A 13,929-nucleotide genomic window follows, 5' to 3' on the forward strand; every position below is an offset into this window, starting at 1 on the left:
ATAAATAACATCTTAAAAAAAAATGGAAAGAAAGCAATCTTACTCAGCTTTGATCTCTTCGCTTCGCTCCTTCCTCAACTTGCATCTTCCTTCTGCCCTTCCTCATCTCTTCCTCCCAGCCCAGCCTCTACGAGTCAGTGTCTCAGGAAGCCCTAATCTGCTTATCCCTCCCCCTGCTCCCTAGAGGGTTGGTCTGGGTTAGTCAGAAGTTCTACAGCTACTTAAGGGCCTTCCTTTAAGCTTTTTATTGTAAAGAAATTTTTTTTTTTCTTAGAATGGATAGTCGTGGGCCTGTGCACAGAGAATAATGTAAGTGACGGTGTAATACGGGTGGTATCCTGAGAGAGTTTTTTTCACCTAAGGCCAACTTCAGAGCCAATCACTTGCCAACAGGAAAATTAATCACAGGTGCACCTGGGTGGCTCAGTCGGTTAAATGTCTGCCTTCTCCTCAGGTCATGGTCCCAGGTCCTGGGACTGAGCCCCACATTGGGCTCCTCGTTCAGTGGGGAGCCTGCTTTTCCCTCTGCCTCTCCCCCTCCCCTTTCCCATTCTCACTCTCTTGCAAGCTATCAAATAAATAAAAACTTAAAAAAAAATCCTGTCACAGACTATTTGGTGCATGGAGCATGGGCCTTAGACTGGAGAGTCAGGAAGGACCCTGAGAAGACAGCACTCAAGCTGGAGCCTGTCGTAAAGGAGCAGGTTATTTGGTCGCCGTGGGAAGAGCATCACAGTGAGAGAGGAACAAGCACCATGCTCTGGGGTAGGAGGAAGTTGGCCTGGTTGGACAGAGAAGTTAGGTGTGGCGGCTGGAGGACATACTTATTCCAGGTTATAAGGTCAAAGTAGGTCAAAGTAAGGGACTGATCAGCATGATTTTAGAAGACTTGTGGGTAATAATAAAGTTAGCTTTCCCCTTTCAGGACCACTGGCTGGTCCAGTGGGGCAGAGCAGACGACTTAGGACTTACCAGCATTGGTGGCAGAGCAGATGACTCACGACTCATCAGCATTGTGAGTTCAACCCCCAGGCTGGGGGTAGACATTCCTTTAAAAAAAGTTCAAATCTAAAAAATAAGCAGAGGGAGAAGCAGGCTCCCCGTTGAGCAAGGAGCCTGATGTAGGACCCAACCCCAGGACCCTGAGCTGAAGGCAGATACAACCAATTGAGCCACCCAGGCATCCCTAAGTATCAGACTTTTATTTTTTTAAAAAAGATTTTATTTATTTATTTGACAGAGAAATAACAAGTAGATGGAGAGGCAGGCAGAGAGAGAGGAAGGGAAGCAGGCTCCCTGCTGAGCAGAGAGCCCGATGCGGGACTCAATACCAAGACCCTGAGATCATGACCTGAGCCGAAGGCAGCGGCTTAACCCACTGAGCCACCCAGGTGCCCCAGTATCAGACTTTTAACCAGAAAAACTGAGAGGGGCTTAATGATACTTCATTTGTCCTTCATTTCTATGGGTTCAAGTATTTATGATTATAATGTAATTGTGATCTTCTTGACTCATTGTTCTTAATTTATATGAAGAGAACACATCCATTTTCCATGGGTTTTGAAAATAGAAGACTTTAACTTCCCAGTCATGGTATTCAGATCAACTAGCAAAGCTCAAAATCATCCTTGTGGTTGCACCTGGGGGGCTCAGTTTGTTGAGCATCTGGTTTCAGCTCAGGTCATGATCCCAGGGTTGTGGGATTGAGTCCCGCATCAGGCTCCTTGCTCAGTGGGGATCCTCCTCCTCCCTCTGCCTGCTGCTCCCCCTGCTTGTGCTCTCGGTCTATCTCAAATAAATACATAAAATCTACAAAAAAAAAAAAAAAAAAGAATCACCCTTGTGTTTAAAGGCTTCATAATTGTGGCAGAGTTCTTTCCTACTGGGTTCTGGTGGATTCCAAATGAAAAGGGTAAACCAGAGTCTAGGTAGAGCCTGAAGTTTGAAATGTATAAGCCGGCCTATGAAATGCTTCCTCTCTCCTGACCTTTCCACAGAGACCGTAGCAATGAATCAGAGACGCAATCGCACTAGGTTCACAGAAGATCAACTGAAAATCCTCATTAAGGCATTTGACCAAAATCCTTACCCAGGTTATGCTACCAAACAAAGACTGGCTTTGGAAGTCAACACTGATGAGTCTAGAGTCCAGGTAAATCACAAATTCTGTATCTTCAAGACTAAAAGTGGAAAGGGAGGAGAAGGAATCTGCTGATCGAGCAGAGCTACATAGAAGTCTGAGAAGAGCTTTGTATGGAGTATCTTTGTGGGGGGCAACAAAGCAAAGCTTATTGAGTGACAGTACAGAGCTAAAGAGGGAGGGGACCTAAGAGGGTTGCCCTGAGGCGTCCTGACTGACACCCAGAACTGACAAGGATGTTGCTCTTTGTCTGACTTCACAAATGTGGGTACTGAGGATGAAAGAGCGGAAGGAGTGGGAAGAAGACGGGCAGTACTCCTTCAGGCAAGAGGAAATGTTTGGACTACCTGTAAAATACATAACTGCAGTATCTACTTAGTAACTTAAAAGATTATTACAGTCCTGTTGGGACCAGACTGTGGAGATGCTAAATGCCAAGCCTTGACCTAAGACTTCGGCAGATGTGACCGGTATCAGTAACAATCCCGAGCTTTGATCTAGTAAGAATCACATATACGCCCTTGAAGAAAAGCAGTGATGGGGTTGAGATGACATAAACATACTTAATTCTCTTATTTTGTTTTCCTCACTTAAGATTTGGTTTCAGAATCGAAGAGCTAGGCACCAGTCCCAGAAAAAGTCAGAACACGATGAGGATTTAGAATCAAGCCAAGACCAAGATCATGCTGAAGAGGAGATTCAGAGTAAATAGTCTGCGCCAGTCCTGGTCCCTGGCAGGGCCTCTCGGGTGCCCAAGTGCCTGTCTACGCTGGAGCTAACCTTTGCTCCTAGCAGGAAAGAATGTTCTCTTTCTGGACCTCCTTCCTGCTCGGGTCTTCAGGTTCAGGGTTCAACATGGCCCCTGGAAATTCTTCCTTTCATGGATCACGAACCTTCATCTTTTTTTTCCTTTCACACTTTATTTATTTATAGGAGAGAGAGAGGGAGGAAGAGAGAGAGCATGAGAGTGGGGTGAGGCCCAGAGGGAGCAGACTCCCTGCTGAGTAGGGAGCCTAATGGTGGGGCTTGAGCCCAGGACTACAGGATCATGACCTGAGCCAAAGTCCAAAACTTAAACTGACTGAAACATCTGGGTGTCCAGGTTCATGGACCTGAGACTCTCCTCTGTTTACATTCTTTCCACTGGAAAGAACCAGCAACCTAGCCATATACTGCATCTCTTCTAGAACTTTCTCCCTGTAATAAGCTGGGGCAAACCTCTTAAGGAGAAGCAACAGGCTTCAAATTAGATGGGAGACAGAGTGAGGCATGTTTGGGCTCCTTGTCTGAATATGTAAACTGACCTCTGAAATGTTTTTTGACCCTTGATCTCACATTCGTCCCAGGCAGAGAAGACAGACGGCACCGTTCCAGCTATACTCCCTCACAACTACACACCCTCATCCAGGCATTTACGAACAACCCTTATCCTGGGATCAATACCAGAGAGCAACTTGCTAAAGAAATTGGCGTTCCAGAGTCGAGAGTCCAGGTAAGTGATGAAGAATTCAACTGCTCCATGTCCTAGAGACAGACGTATGGGAAGGGGAGCTACGTGGACATGACAGGCACATTCCCTCTCCAGGGCCTTTCCACAAGCTGTTCCCTCCATCTGGTAGGTTCTAGCCCAGGATCACTCACAGCCAGCTTTCACCCCCTTCAGTTGGTTTTTTGTTGTAATCAATATTCTTTTTTTCATCTTTTCACTGCATTTATTACTAATAAAAAATTTAAAAAATTCATTCTCCATTCTCCAGTAGCTCTTATCCCTCTTGCCCACATACCTGACCCATTTCCTCAGGACCAGTTCAAAACTGAGCCTGTCCATTGCCATTTTCATAGGAAGCAACCAGTGCAAGGGATGTAGCAGAAGGTTGGAGGAAGGCAACAGTGTTGTTCAGGTTCCACCCAAAAGCCAGCTGGGTGGAGAGTCACAGAATTCAGACAAAAGGACTAGTGACCTGTTAGTGACATAGTCTAACTAAAGTGGGCTGGAGAGGAGATAGGCTAGTCTGCCAGAGCCTTTAGTGAATGCCTCAAACCTAGAAGAAACTATACTAGTAGAAGAATGGGGAGGACCAGGGAGGCAGTCTTCTGGAAATTTCCATAACTCTCCCACATTGAGAGGTGTGGAAAATCGAGAGAACACCAAAGAGCCTGACTCGTTTTGGCAGAAAAACTTAACTGTAGCATGAGGAAGTCACAAAGATGCCGCCCACATTGCGAAAGGCTACACAACGATGCCCAATTTCACCAGCACCGGGATCACAGACTAGAGTGGTGGGGATCACACTCCTGACATGGAAACTATGAGATGCAAAAGCAAGGAGAGTGGCCTTTCAGGGGGAAACTCCCGCATCCATGCAGACTTGAGTCCAAGTCAAATAACCTGGTGGGTACCACAGAGCAGCTGGCCACGCTGGCGTGTCACATAGAAAGGACTTGAAACAAGCAGGTAGAAGAAGAGAATGGCGGGAAACTTCTCCAGGGCTCTCAGGAATTGATGGCAGTACCGGGGACAGCTGCAGAAGCAACGGCACTGAAGAGGTTTCCTGTTCAGTGGCCAGTTGGACAGGGGAATGAGGACCCAGGAGGCAGATGAAGGGAGCAAAGATGGGGTCCTGAAAGGGAGTCTGGAGGTTAGTCAGAAGTAGTGCACACTGCACACCACCGAAGATGCCGCTCTGGGCCCAGGGGGAGGAGTCCAGATGATGAAGGAGTAGGGGGACCCTAAGTTTGTCTCACTGCTCAAATACAACTAGATAGTTACCAAATCATTCTTAGCACCTGAGAAATCAGTCAGAGGTCTGAGGAAACAAATACTCCAATTCTTTTGTTTGTAGAAAAACAACCACCTTTTGGAAAGTAGGAGTTGTTTTTGCTTCTTCTGTTTCTTCTTTTCTGGATAAAGTGATGAGGAGAAATTCATCCCATAAGAAAGAAGAGGAGGTAGTACTCGAAGCCAGGGATTTAATCAGCATGGATAGAAGTAAGATGTCTGAACAGGAATTTAACACAATGATTATAAAGATACTAGCTGGGCTGGAAAAAAGCAGCCAGAGTCCCTCACCTGTAGAGACAGCTCTGGACCCCAAATCGGGGAGGTGGCAGATGCAGGTGGGGGTTCCTGACAGAGGGTGGTGGGGGGAACAGCCTCATGGTAGCCATCCCAGGGGCACAGGGAAATATATGGCCTTCAGGCCACCGCAGGCTCTTCCCAGCCGGGATGGGAAGGCGGTCTCCCAGAGGAGGACGCCGATGCCTGTGTGGTAGAAGGCACAGAGGTCCTCGACAGTGGCCCTTTTTGGCTAAGTGTCAGCAATACAGGGAAGTTGGATTTGTCTCCCGTGTCCTGGGGTCCATCTTTGGTCAGGCAGATCTTCTTGATAAGAGACCAGCTTTTGAACCTTCGAGAGTTTCTCTGCCCTTTGTGAAAGCCTCCCCAGAAGGGACCCTGGTGACCCCGTCTGGGAAAAGGAGATTCAGCATCAGTCTCCCCTCTACCGACCACAACTGTTTGGACCACACCTGGGGCCTTGGCCTCCCTGAATTGGGCCTTTGCCCAGGGAGGAGGTGGGGGACTCAGCAGTGGTAGAATCATTAGACCTTGATTCTGGAGGACCTCTGTTAAGAGCTGACTTAGGGTCATCAGGCTTTCCATTGGCCAGGAGGTTACGTGGGCGAGTGGGACTCCTGTCCTTCTCATCTCCAGTCTCTTCCCTCCTGCTCTGGCATCGAGGGATGCTGCTGCTGTTGCTGCTGATTCTGCTTCTTCGGCTTCAGCGTCATGGTTGCGGCACTGGCAAAGTGGGATTTGGAGGGCGGTGAGGAAGGGGCACGTTGGATGGTTTCCTATTTGTTTTCTAAACAGTGCCTGGCACATGATGATAAGAATTCATTGAATGAATGAAGGAAGGAAGGAATGTTACTTTACCTTGAATTCAAGCCAGACATTTGGCTAAACTCTTTAGATCTGCCATATTTCTCAACCTTTCTAATTATCCCATGAGGTTGGAAGTATTTTGTCTACTTTAGAGATTTAACATTTAGTTCAAAAATGTAGGATCCTTTTACTAAAAAAGAAGATTTTATTTATTTGTTAGAGAGAAGGAGCACAAGCAAGGGCATCAGCAGGTAGAGGAAGAGGTAGGATCCCCATTGACAGAGGAGCCTGACGCGGGGCTTGATCCCAGGACCCCGGGATCATGATCTGAGCTGAGGACAGACGCTTTACCAGCTGAGCCACCTGGGGGTCCCAGCAATGCAGGGTTCCAACGGAGTGTGATTCTTCCAGAGTAGTGTACTGCGTGTGTATTTCCACACCAGTGCTCCTTGCAGTAACCAGGAACCAAATGACAGGAGGAGGACCGATGTGCCATCCTCTCTGCTCTCTTTCTCCCCCCTTCTGTGTCTTTCATGCTGCACTCGTACAAGCATCTGCGGTGTGCAAGGAGCAGGCCTACCTGATGAGGCATTCATGAAAACAGAAGCTTGGAAAATAGTAAGGGAGATGGGCAAATGAACCGCAGTTTCGATGGTGCAATAAAGTCACACAAATTCACCTTCTAGATAAACACGAGTGAACAAATGAGTTTGGTACCAATAGGGAATCAGATGCGTCTGGCAGAGATCATTTCACAGAGGAAAACTTGATCGGAGGCTTGACAGTCGGGAAACTCTCCAGGGGAAGACCCAGATAGAGGGGGTTAGGAAGGGCAGCACTGGCGGGAGACCGGATTCCGAAGAGCAGTCCTGCGGCTTCCAGAGAATCGCAGATCTGTCTACGGGCTGGTGAACTAGCATGTCAAAGATACTTGTGGGAGCTCCAAGTGTGGACCAGCTACTTGTAGCCAGTTAAGACTGTGGACACAAAACCCAAATGTGACATCATTCGTTAGCCTGTGACCTGGGAGATGGGGCCCATCTCTGATTAATCCCTGTATGCTCAGGCATGCTCAGAGGTCTTGAAGTGGATTACAGACTTGGAAAGTGTTCACTGGAAGGGTTTATATTTCATCCTTTGGGTGGGAGGGACATGCTTGAGGAATTAAGGCAGAGGAGGAGAAAGCATGCTACAGTTAAACCTTGAAATAGCTTCTCTTCCTCCAGAGTGAAGAATGGACTCTGCTACGGAGACTGGAAATAGGTTGGACAATCAGGGAAAAGTCAAGGAGGCTGAGGCATGGAAAGGGGTTAAGGGACGGCATGGACACAGACTAACACAGGGCATGGACAGGGTGTGGGGGACAGGGATGGCACAGAGAGGGAAAGAGATGAACCAACCTGGAAGATACGGCGTGTTTGGCTTGGATGGCTGATACGGGTGTTATCCAGCAGGAGGACGGGGTTCTAAAAGAATATAAGGAGTCCCACAAGGTGGGAGGTGTCCGCCTGGGTTACCCAGAACGGATAGTTAGGAGGCAGCTTCCACAAGGCTCCCAAGCTCTGGGGAGGAGAGGATGCGTCCCAGTGAAGGCTGGAGATTTTACAGAGAAGCCCGATGGAAATGGCACACTGACTTTTGAGTAATTGATTCGGCGGGATTCTGAAAGAGCATGAGCGGAGAGAGAAGAAAACAGAAGTCAGCGGTAGAAGATGAAGTGAATCATGTCCTAATAAGGTCATTCCAATATTCTTTGGGCTATTTTTCTCCTTAGAATTCAAAGCTGAATACATTTTTCCTTAAGATCAAGATATGGGTAGGTGCAGAAAAAATGAGAACTTATCTGAATGGCTTCGTCAACAGGGGACTAATTCTTGTGGCCATCACAAGCATGGCAGACAGAGAAAGAGGGTTAGGATTTGGGTGTAGACGCCACGTACAGGGCTATGCATGTGTGGGCTTCTGAGACCAGCATTCATCTGCAGGGTGGCCTAGACCGTCAGGAAGGACGTGAAAGTTTCCAGGATATTATGTGACTTTTCCAAAGCCTGGTTTTGGGACTCCAGATCTGTGCTTTATTCTGCTTGCAACCTCTGTGAAAACCAAAAGTAGCAGCTGTGGGACAGGCATGTGTGTGTGTGTAATATATAAAAGCACGTGTTTTTCTAGAGTTATGTTATTATAAAATGTATACATATATTTAACGTTTGTGTCTAATGTGTCTAAATTACCTGTAGTGTAATTTATGGGCAGAGGCTGGGAGTAGCAATCCATTATGTATTACTGTGGAATAGAAAATATTTTCCTAGGGCACCTGGGTGGCTCAGTGGGTTAAGCCTCTGCCTTCGGCTCAGGTCATGGTCTCAGGGTCCTGGGATCGAGCCCCACATCGGGCTCTCTGCTCAACAGGGAGCCTGCTTTCCCCCACCCCCGCCTGCCTCTCTGCCTACTTGTGATCTCTCTCTCTCAAATAAATAAATAAAATCTTTAAAAAAAAGAAAATATCCTGGGTCATGGAGGAGGGTATAAAACCCATAATGCAAGTACTATGTGTGAGGTTCAGAATTTTGGGCTTTATCTCCAGACCCAATAGACTTTCCTAGATATCATATGGAATGACAGTGATTTTGAAATTAAGCCTAAAACAAACACACTCTTCCTTCTGCCTTATGACAAAAGCAATGGCAAAACTCCCAGACGTCACTTGCTTTAATTAATTCTCAGTGTTTTACCCATTTAGATTTGGTTTCAAAATCGGAGATCCAGATTCCATGTCCAGAGAAAAAGAGAACCTCATGATCAAGACTGAGAACAGAGACAAGACCAGCAACAGGATCTCTGGGATGAGAACATTCAAGGTAATCCCGCTGTCGCTCACAAGCCGAGCCTCCTGACTGTCCAGTCGTCCCACATGGGGGAGGCAAACCCAACTATCTCTTGGGAACTAGAAGATATTCTTACTCAAAAGAAGGATAAACCTGGAAGAAGGATAGGTTAGAAGGATAAAGCTAGAAGACAAACCTACTCAGATGCCTTATCAGGTTCCATGCAGTAAGGGGATTGGTTATAGTGTCTGAAGGCTCTCCCCAAGTTATGGTTCCCCCCAAGGAATTCCACTGGGCACTTTTCCAGCTGGAATGCAGAAACCCCAGGAGAATGGGAATTTTGTTCACTGTTGTCTTCCCAGGGCCTGGTACATAGTAAGCAATCAGTAAATTTTTGTGGAAGATATGGTTGACTTAATAGAAGAATCAGTCCTTAGGTGTGTTCTGCCAGGGGCCGCCTCGTGTGTGGCTTTCCCAGGGGGTAGTAAGTTCCACATTGGGCTAGGAAGGTGGGAGTGAGTTTACTTTCACGTTTGAATATACAAACTGGCTTCTTCCATTTCTCTCTCTCTTTTTTAAAGATTTATTTTATTTGACAGACAGAGATTACAAGTAGGCAGAGAGGCAGGCAGAGAGAGAGAGAGGAGGAAGCAGGCTCCCTGCTGAGCAGAGAGCCCGATGCGGGACTCAATCCCAGGACCCTGAGATCATGACCTGAGCCGAAGGCAGCGGCTTAACCCACTGAGCCACCCAGGCGCCCCCATTTCTCTTTCTTATCTTTGCCCATTGGGCATAGAAACTACACAAAATGGCACCAGTCTCACTCTCAACTGTCTTATTTCTCCAGAGCGAGACTTTCAGTATATTTTATGTCTTCACCCTGGGATCTAAATCTCTCTTCTAAGCATACTTTCAGCTTTTCCAGAAGTTGAGCCTGTTGGAGATGATAAGCAGAGCTTCAGGGAGCAGAGACAGATACATGCACCACACAAACCTACTGACTGATTTGATCGTAGATCCAGAGTCCAGCAGATCTGGAGAACAAGGAAAATAAACATACCAGTAGAGCATTTTTCCAGCCATCACAGTAATTGTGCTTTTTAGTAAGAAACATTTATTGGTCTTCATCCCCATTTCTAGCACAGTTTCTAAAATCTTTGGACTTTCCAGTGATGAGAGAAATCAAAGAATTGGCACTTTCTGGAAAGGGAGAGGGTCTGGAGGTTGAACCATTTGTCAATAGCCAATGATTTATTATTATTTTTTTTTTTTAAAGATTTTATTTATTTATTTGACAGAGAGAAATCACAAGTAGATGAAGAGGCAGGCAGAGAGAGAGAGAGAGAGAGAGAGGGAAGCAGGCTCCCTGCTGAGCAGAGAGCCCGATGCGGGACTCGATCCCAGGACCCTGAGATCATGACCTGAGCCGAAGGCAGCGGCTCAACCCACTGAGCCACCCAGGCGCCCCTATGATTTATTATTTTTTAATCTTAATTCCAGGATAGTTAACATACGGTGTTATATTAGTGTCAGCTGTACTGTATAGGGAGGGATTCAAAAATTCTCTACATTATTCAGTGCTCATCACGGTAAGTGTACTCACAGTCCCCTTCACCTGTATTCCCCACTCCCCCTTACCTCCCTCTGGTAACCGCAGGTCTGTTCTCTATAATTGAGTCTGGTTTTTTGTTTCTCTTTTTTCCTTTGTTTATTTGTTTTGTTTCTTAAATTCCACATCTGAGTGAAATCATATAGTGTTTGTCTTTCTCTGACTAGTATACTGTATTTTAACATGTGTCTTTTTAAAAAAGTTTTTTAGAAGATTTATTTACTGAGAGCGAGGGAGAGGCACTTGAGTGGCAGGAGGGGCAGAGGAAGAGACTCTTTCAAGCAGACTCCCTACTGAGCTCAGAGCCTGACACAGGGCTCAGTGCCACCACCCCAGAGATCATGACTTAAGTTGAAACCAAGTTGGATGCTTAACTGACTGAGCCACCCAGGTATCCCATCTATTTAAAAAGTCTTTATTTATTTTAATTTTTGTTTTTTAGTAATCTCTATCCCCAATGTGGGGCTCAAACTCTCAATGCCAAGATCAGGAGTTGTATGCTCCACTGCCTGAGCCAGCTTCACTTCCTCTGATTAATTTCATTAGCATGTTAGTCTCTGCATCCATCCATGTTGTTGCAAATGGCAAGATGTCATTCTTTTTTATGGCTGAGTAATATCCCATTATATATATGTGTATATATATATATATATAGTCTTTATTTTTATTTATATTATATATATATTCTTTATATATAATATTCCATCATATATATGTATATGTAATTTATCCATTCATCTATGGATGGACACTTGGAATGCTTCCATAATTTGGCTGTTTTATTTTATTTTTTAAAAGATTTTATTTATTTGTTTGAGAGAGAGAGAGCACAAGCAGGGGGAGCAGCAGGCAGAGGAAAAAGGAGAAGCAGGTTCCCCATAGAGCAGGGAAGCCTGATATGGGACTCGATCCCAGGACCCTGGGGTCATGACCTGAGCTGAAGGCAGTAGCTTAACGACGGAGCCACCCAGGCACCCTCCTTGCCCCTGTGTCTGACTTTCACATAGCATTATGTCCTCAAGGTTTATCTGTCTCATGGCTTGTGTCAAATTTGTCTCCCTCTCTAAGGCTGAATGATACTCCATCTCCATCATGTGCATTCACCACCTTGGGTTTATCCATTTATTCATGGATGGACATGTAGGTAGCTTTCATCTTTGGGCTATTGCGAATAATGATTCTATAAACACGGGGGGTACAAATATCTGTTTCAATCTCTGTTTTTAATTCTTTGGGTTAGATATACACCCAGAAGTGAATTTTTGGACCATATGATGAAGAATTTTTTAAAGTAAACAGATATTATGAAGCAGATATCTTAAAATATTTAATAATAATATTAAATAATAATTTTAAAATATTTTTTTTGAACTAGGCTCTACTCCCAATGTGACCTCGAACTCATGACCCCAAGATCAAGAGTCACATCTCTACTGACGGAGCTAGCCCAGTGCCCCTAAAGCAGATATTTTAAAAAGTAAAGTATCTGGTCAAATAGTGATTTCTAAAAGGAGTGTGATAATTTCAAATATTCTGAGATTTCATACCCAGCCAATAAAGTTGCATTCTCTAAAAATTAAAAGTTAAATAAATCTGTTATGTAATAGATGGAGAACCTTTAATTGATGTGTGCCCCCCCCCACGAAGATATCTGTGACATATATACCTTATTTATTTATTTTTTAAAAAAGATTTTTAGGGATGCCTGGGTGGCTCAGTTGGTTGAGCGGCTGCCTTCGGCTCAGGTCATGATCCCAGGGTCCTGGGATCGAGTCCCACATTGGGCTCCTTGCTCGGCAAGGGAGCCTGCTTCTCCCTCTGCCTCTGCCTGCCTCTTTGTCTGCCTGTGCTCTCTCGCTCTCTCTCCCTCTGTCTCTGGCAAATAAATAAATAAAAATCTAAAAAAAAAAAAAGATTTTTATTTTTTTATTTGACAGAAAGAGATCACAAGTAGGCAGAGAGGCAGGCAGAGAGAGAGGGGGAAGCAGGCTCCCTGCTGAACAGAGAGCCCAATGCGGGGCTTGGTCCCAGGACCCTGAGATCATGACCTGAGCCGAAGGCAGGGGCTCAACCCACTGAGCCATCCAGGCACCCCATATATACTTTATTTTTAATTAAGTTCTTATTCTAATTAAGTTCATAGGTCAATAGCTATCCAACAGAAATCTCTGTGTTGTTGTAAACAGTCTTTCTTAGTGCTGTTAATAGCCACAAGCCACAGCTGATTACTGAGTAGAACGAATATGGCTAATGTGACAAGAACTGCATTTTTAATTTATTTTAATTTTTTAAAGCATTACTTATTTGAGAGAGAGGGAACACAAGTGGGAGGGGCCCTGATGTGGGGCTTGATCTCATGACACTGAGATCAGGACCTGAGCTGAAACCAAGAGTTGGACGCTTAACCAACTGAGCCACCCAGGTGCTCTGTAAGTTATTTTAATTTAAATGTGTATAGTCACTCTAGGAAATAAACTGAAGGTTACTGGAGGGGAGGTGGGGGGATGGCGTAACCTGGTGATGGGCATTAACGAGGGCATTTGATGGAATGAGCACTGGGTGTTTCATGTAACTGGTGAATCACTAAATTCGATCTCTGAAGCTAATAATATACTATAAGTTAATTGAATTTAAATTTTAAAAAGGCAAAAAAGTGTATAGTTCATGTGGCTAGTGGTTACCCTATTGAAGGGTACAGATCTAGAAAGCATTTTGTGAACTGTTTCATTCAACATCATCGGCAGCATCTTTCCAATTTTATAAATGTGCTCTTCAAACACTGGTACCTATTAATTTGATGGCATTAGTATGTTAGAAAGTATAATGTAAAACTCTATTTTAATCACAGCAAAATTGAAACAGTGCCCTAGGGTTAATGAGGTTAAAAGTAGCAGAGAATGTTAATCTTATTTTTTAGACAACTGTTTCCCCCAATAAGTTACTGTGTCTTTTCAGACCCCACCAACAAGCCCACTAGTGACTGCACAAGCCTGGAACTCAAGGTCAAGTGATATAGCCCCAGCCAGTGAACAAGGAAGGCCCTGCATTTCTTTCTTTCTTTTTTTTTTTTTTTAAAGATTTTATTTATTTGAGAGAGAGCTCAAGTGAGTCCACAAGTAGGTAGAATGGCAGGCAGAGGGAGAGGGAGAAGCAGGCTCCCGCTGAGCCAGGAGCCTGATGTGGGGCTCGATCCCAGGACCCTGGGACCATGACCTGAGCCGAAGGCAGACGCTTAGCCAAGAGCCACCCAGGTGCCCCATGCCCTGCATTTCTTAAGAAAATGATCCCAGACCCTATCTAGCTTATCCCAGCTCCTGGAACATGCCCTAAGTTGTTTCCCTTTGTCCCGACATCAGGGGCTGGGTTTTGCTTCCTTCTGGTGACTTCTTTACCCCCAAATGAACAGGGGATATATGTTACATATATGTTTGCTCATTATGCAAGCTCCATCTTTACTCATGAAAAGTCAGGC

At 45.2% G+C, this 13,929-nt stretch overlaps 1 protein-coding gene, 1 long non-coding RNA gene and 1 pseudogene across 2 annotated transcripts; 1 reads left to right on the top strand and 2 right to left on the bottom strand.

The window, feature by feature from the left end:
* Positions 1 to 2,008: 2,008 nt before the first annotated feature.
* Positions 2,009 to 8,832, top strand: DUXA (double homeobox A). Its single transcript, XM_045077260.1, has 4 exons — positions 2,009 to 2,152; positions 2,736 to 2,844; positions 3,487 to 3,632; positions 8,764 to 8,832. Exons 1-4 carry the CDS (start codon positions 2,009 to 2,011, stop codon positions 8,830 to 8,832), a joined length of 468 nt encoding a protein of 155 aa, XP_044933195.1.
* LOC123391196 lies at positions 5,296 to 5,929 on the bottom strand (annotated as a pseudogene).
* Positions 6,209 to 7,674, bottom strand: LOC106004134. The gene is made up of 2 exons (XR_001177010.2): positions 7,424 to 7,674; positions 6,209 to 7,000 (listed from the first exon to the last, which is right to left on the bottom strand). It is a non-coding gene; the product is annotated as an uncharacterized LOC106004134 (long non-coding RNA).
* Positions 8,833 to 13,929: the final 5,097 nt, after the last annotated feature.

Source organism: Mustela putorius, unplaced genomic scaffold, assembly GCF_011764305.1.
Source record: "Mustela putorius furo isolate JIRA1106 unplaced genomic scaffold, ASM1176430v1.1 tig00000196_pilon_pilon_pilon, whole genome shotgun sequence".
NCBI classification, from domain to species: Eukaryota; Metazoa; Chordata; class Mammalia; order Carnivora; family Mustelidae; genus Mustela; species Mustela putorius.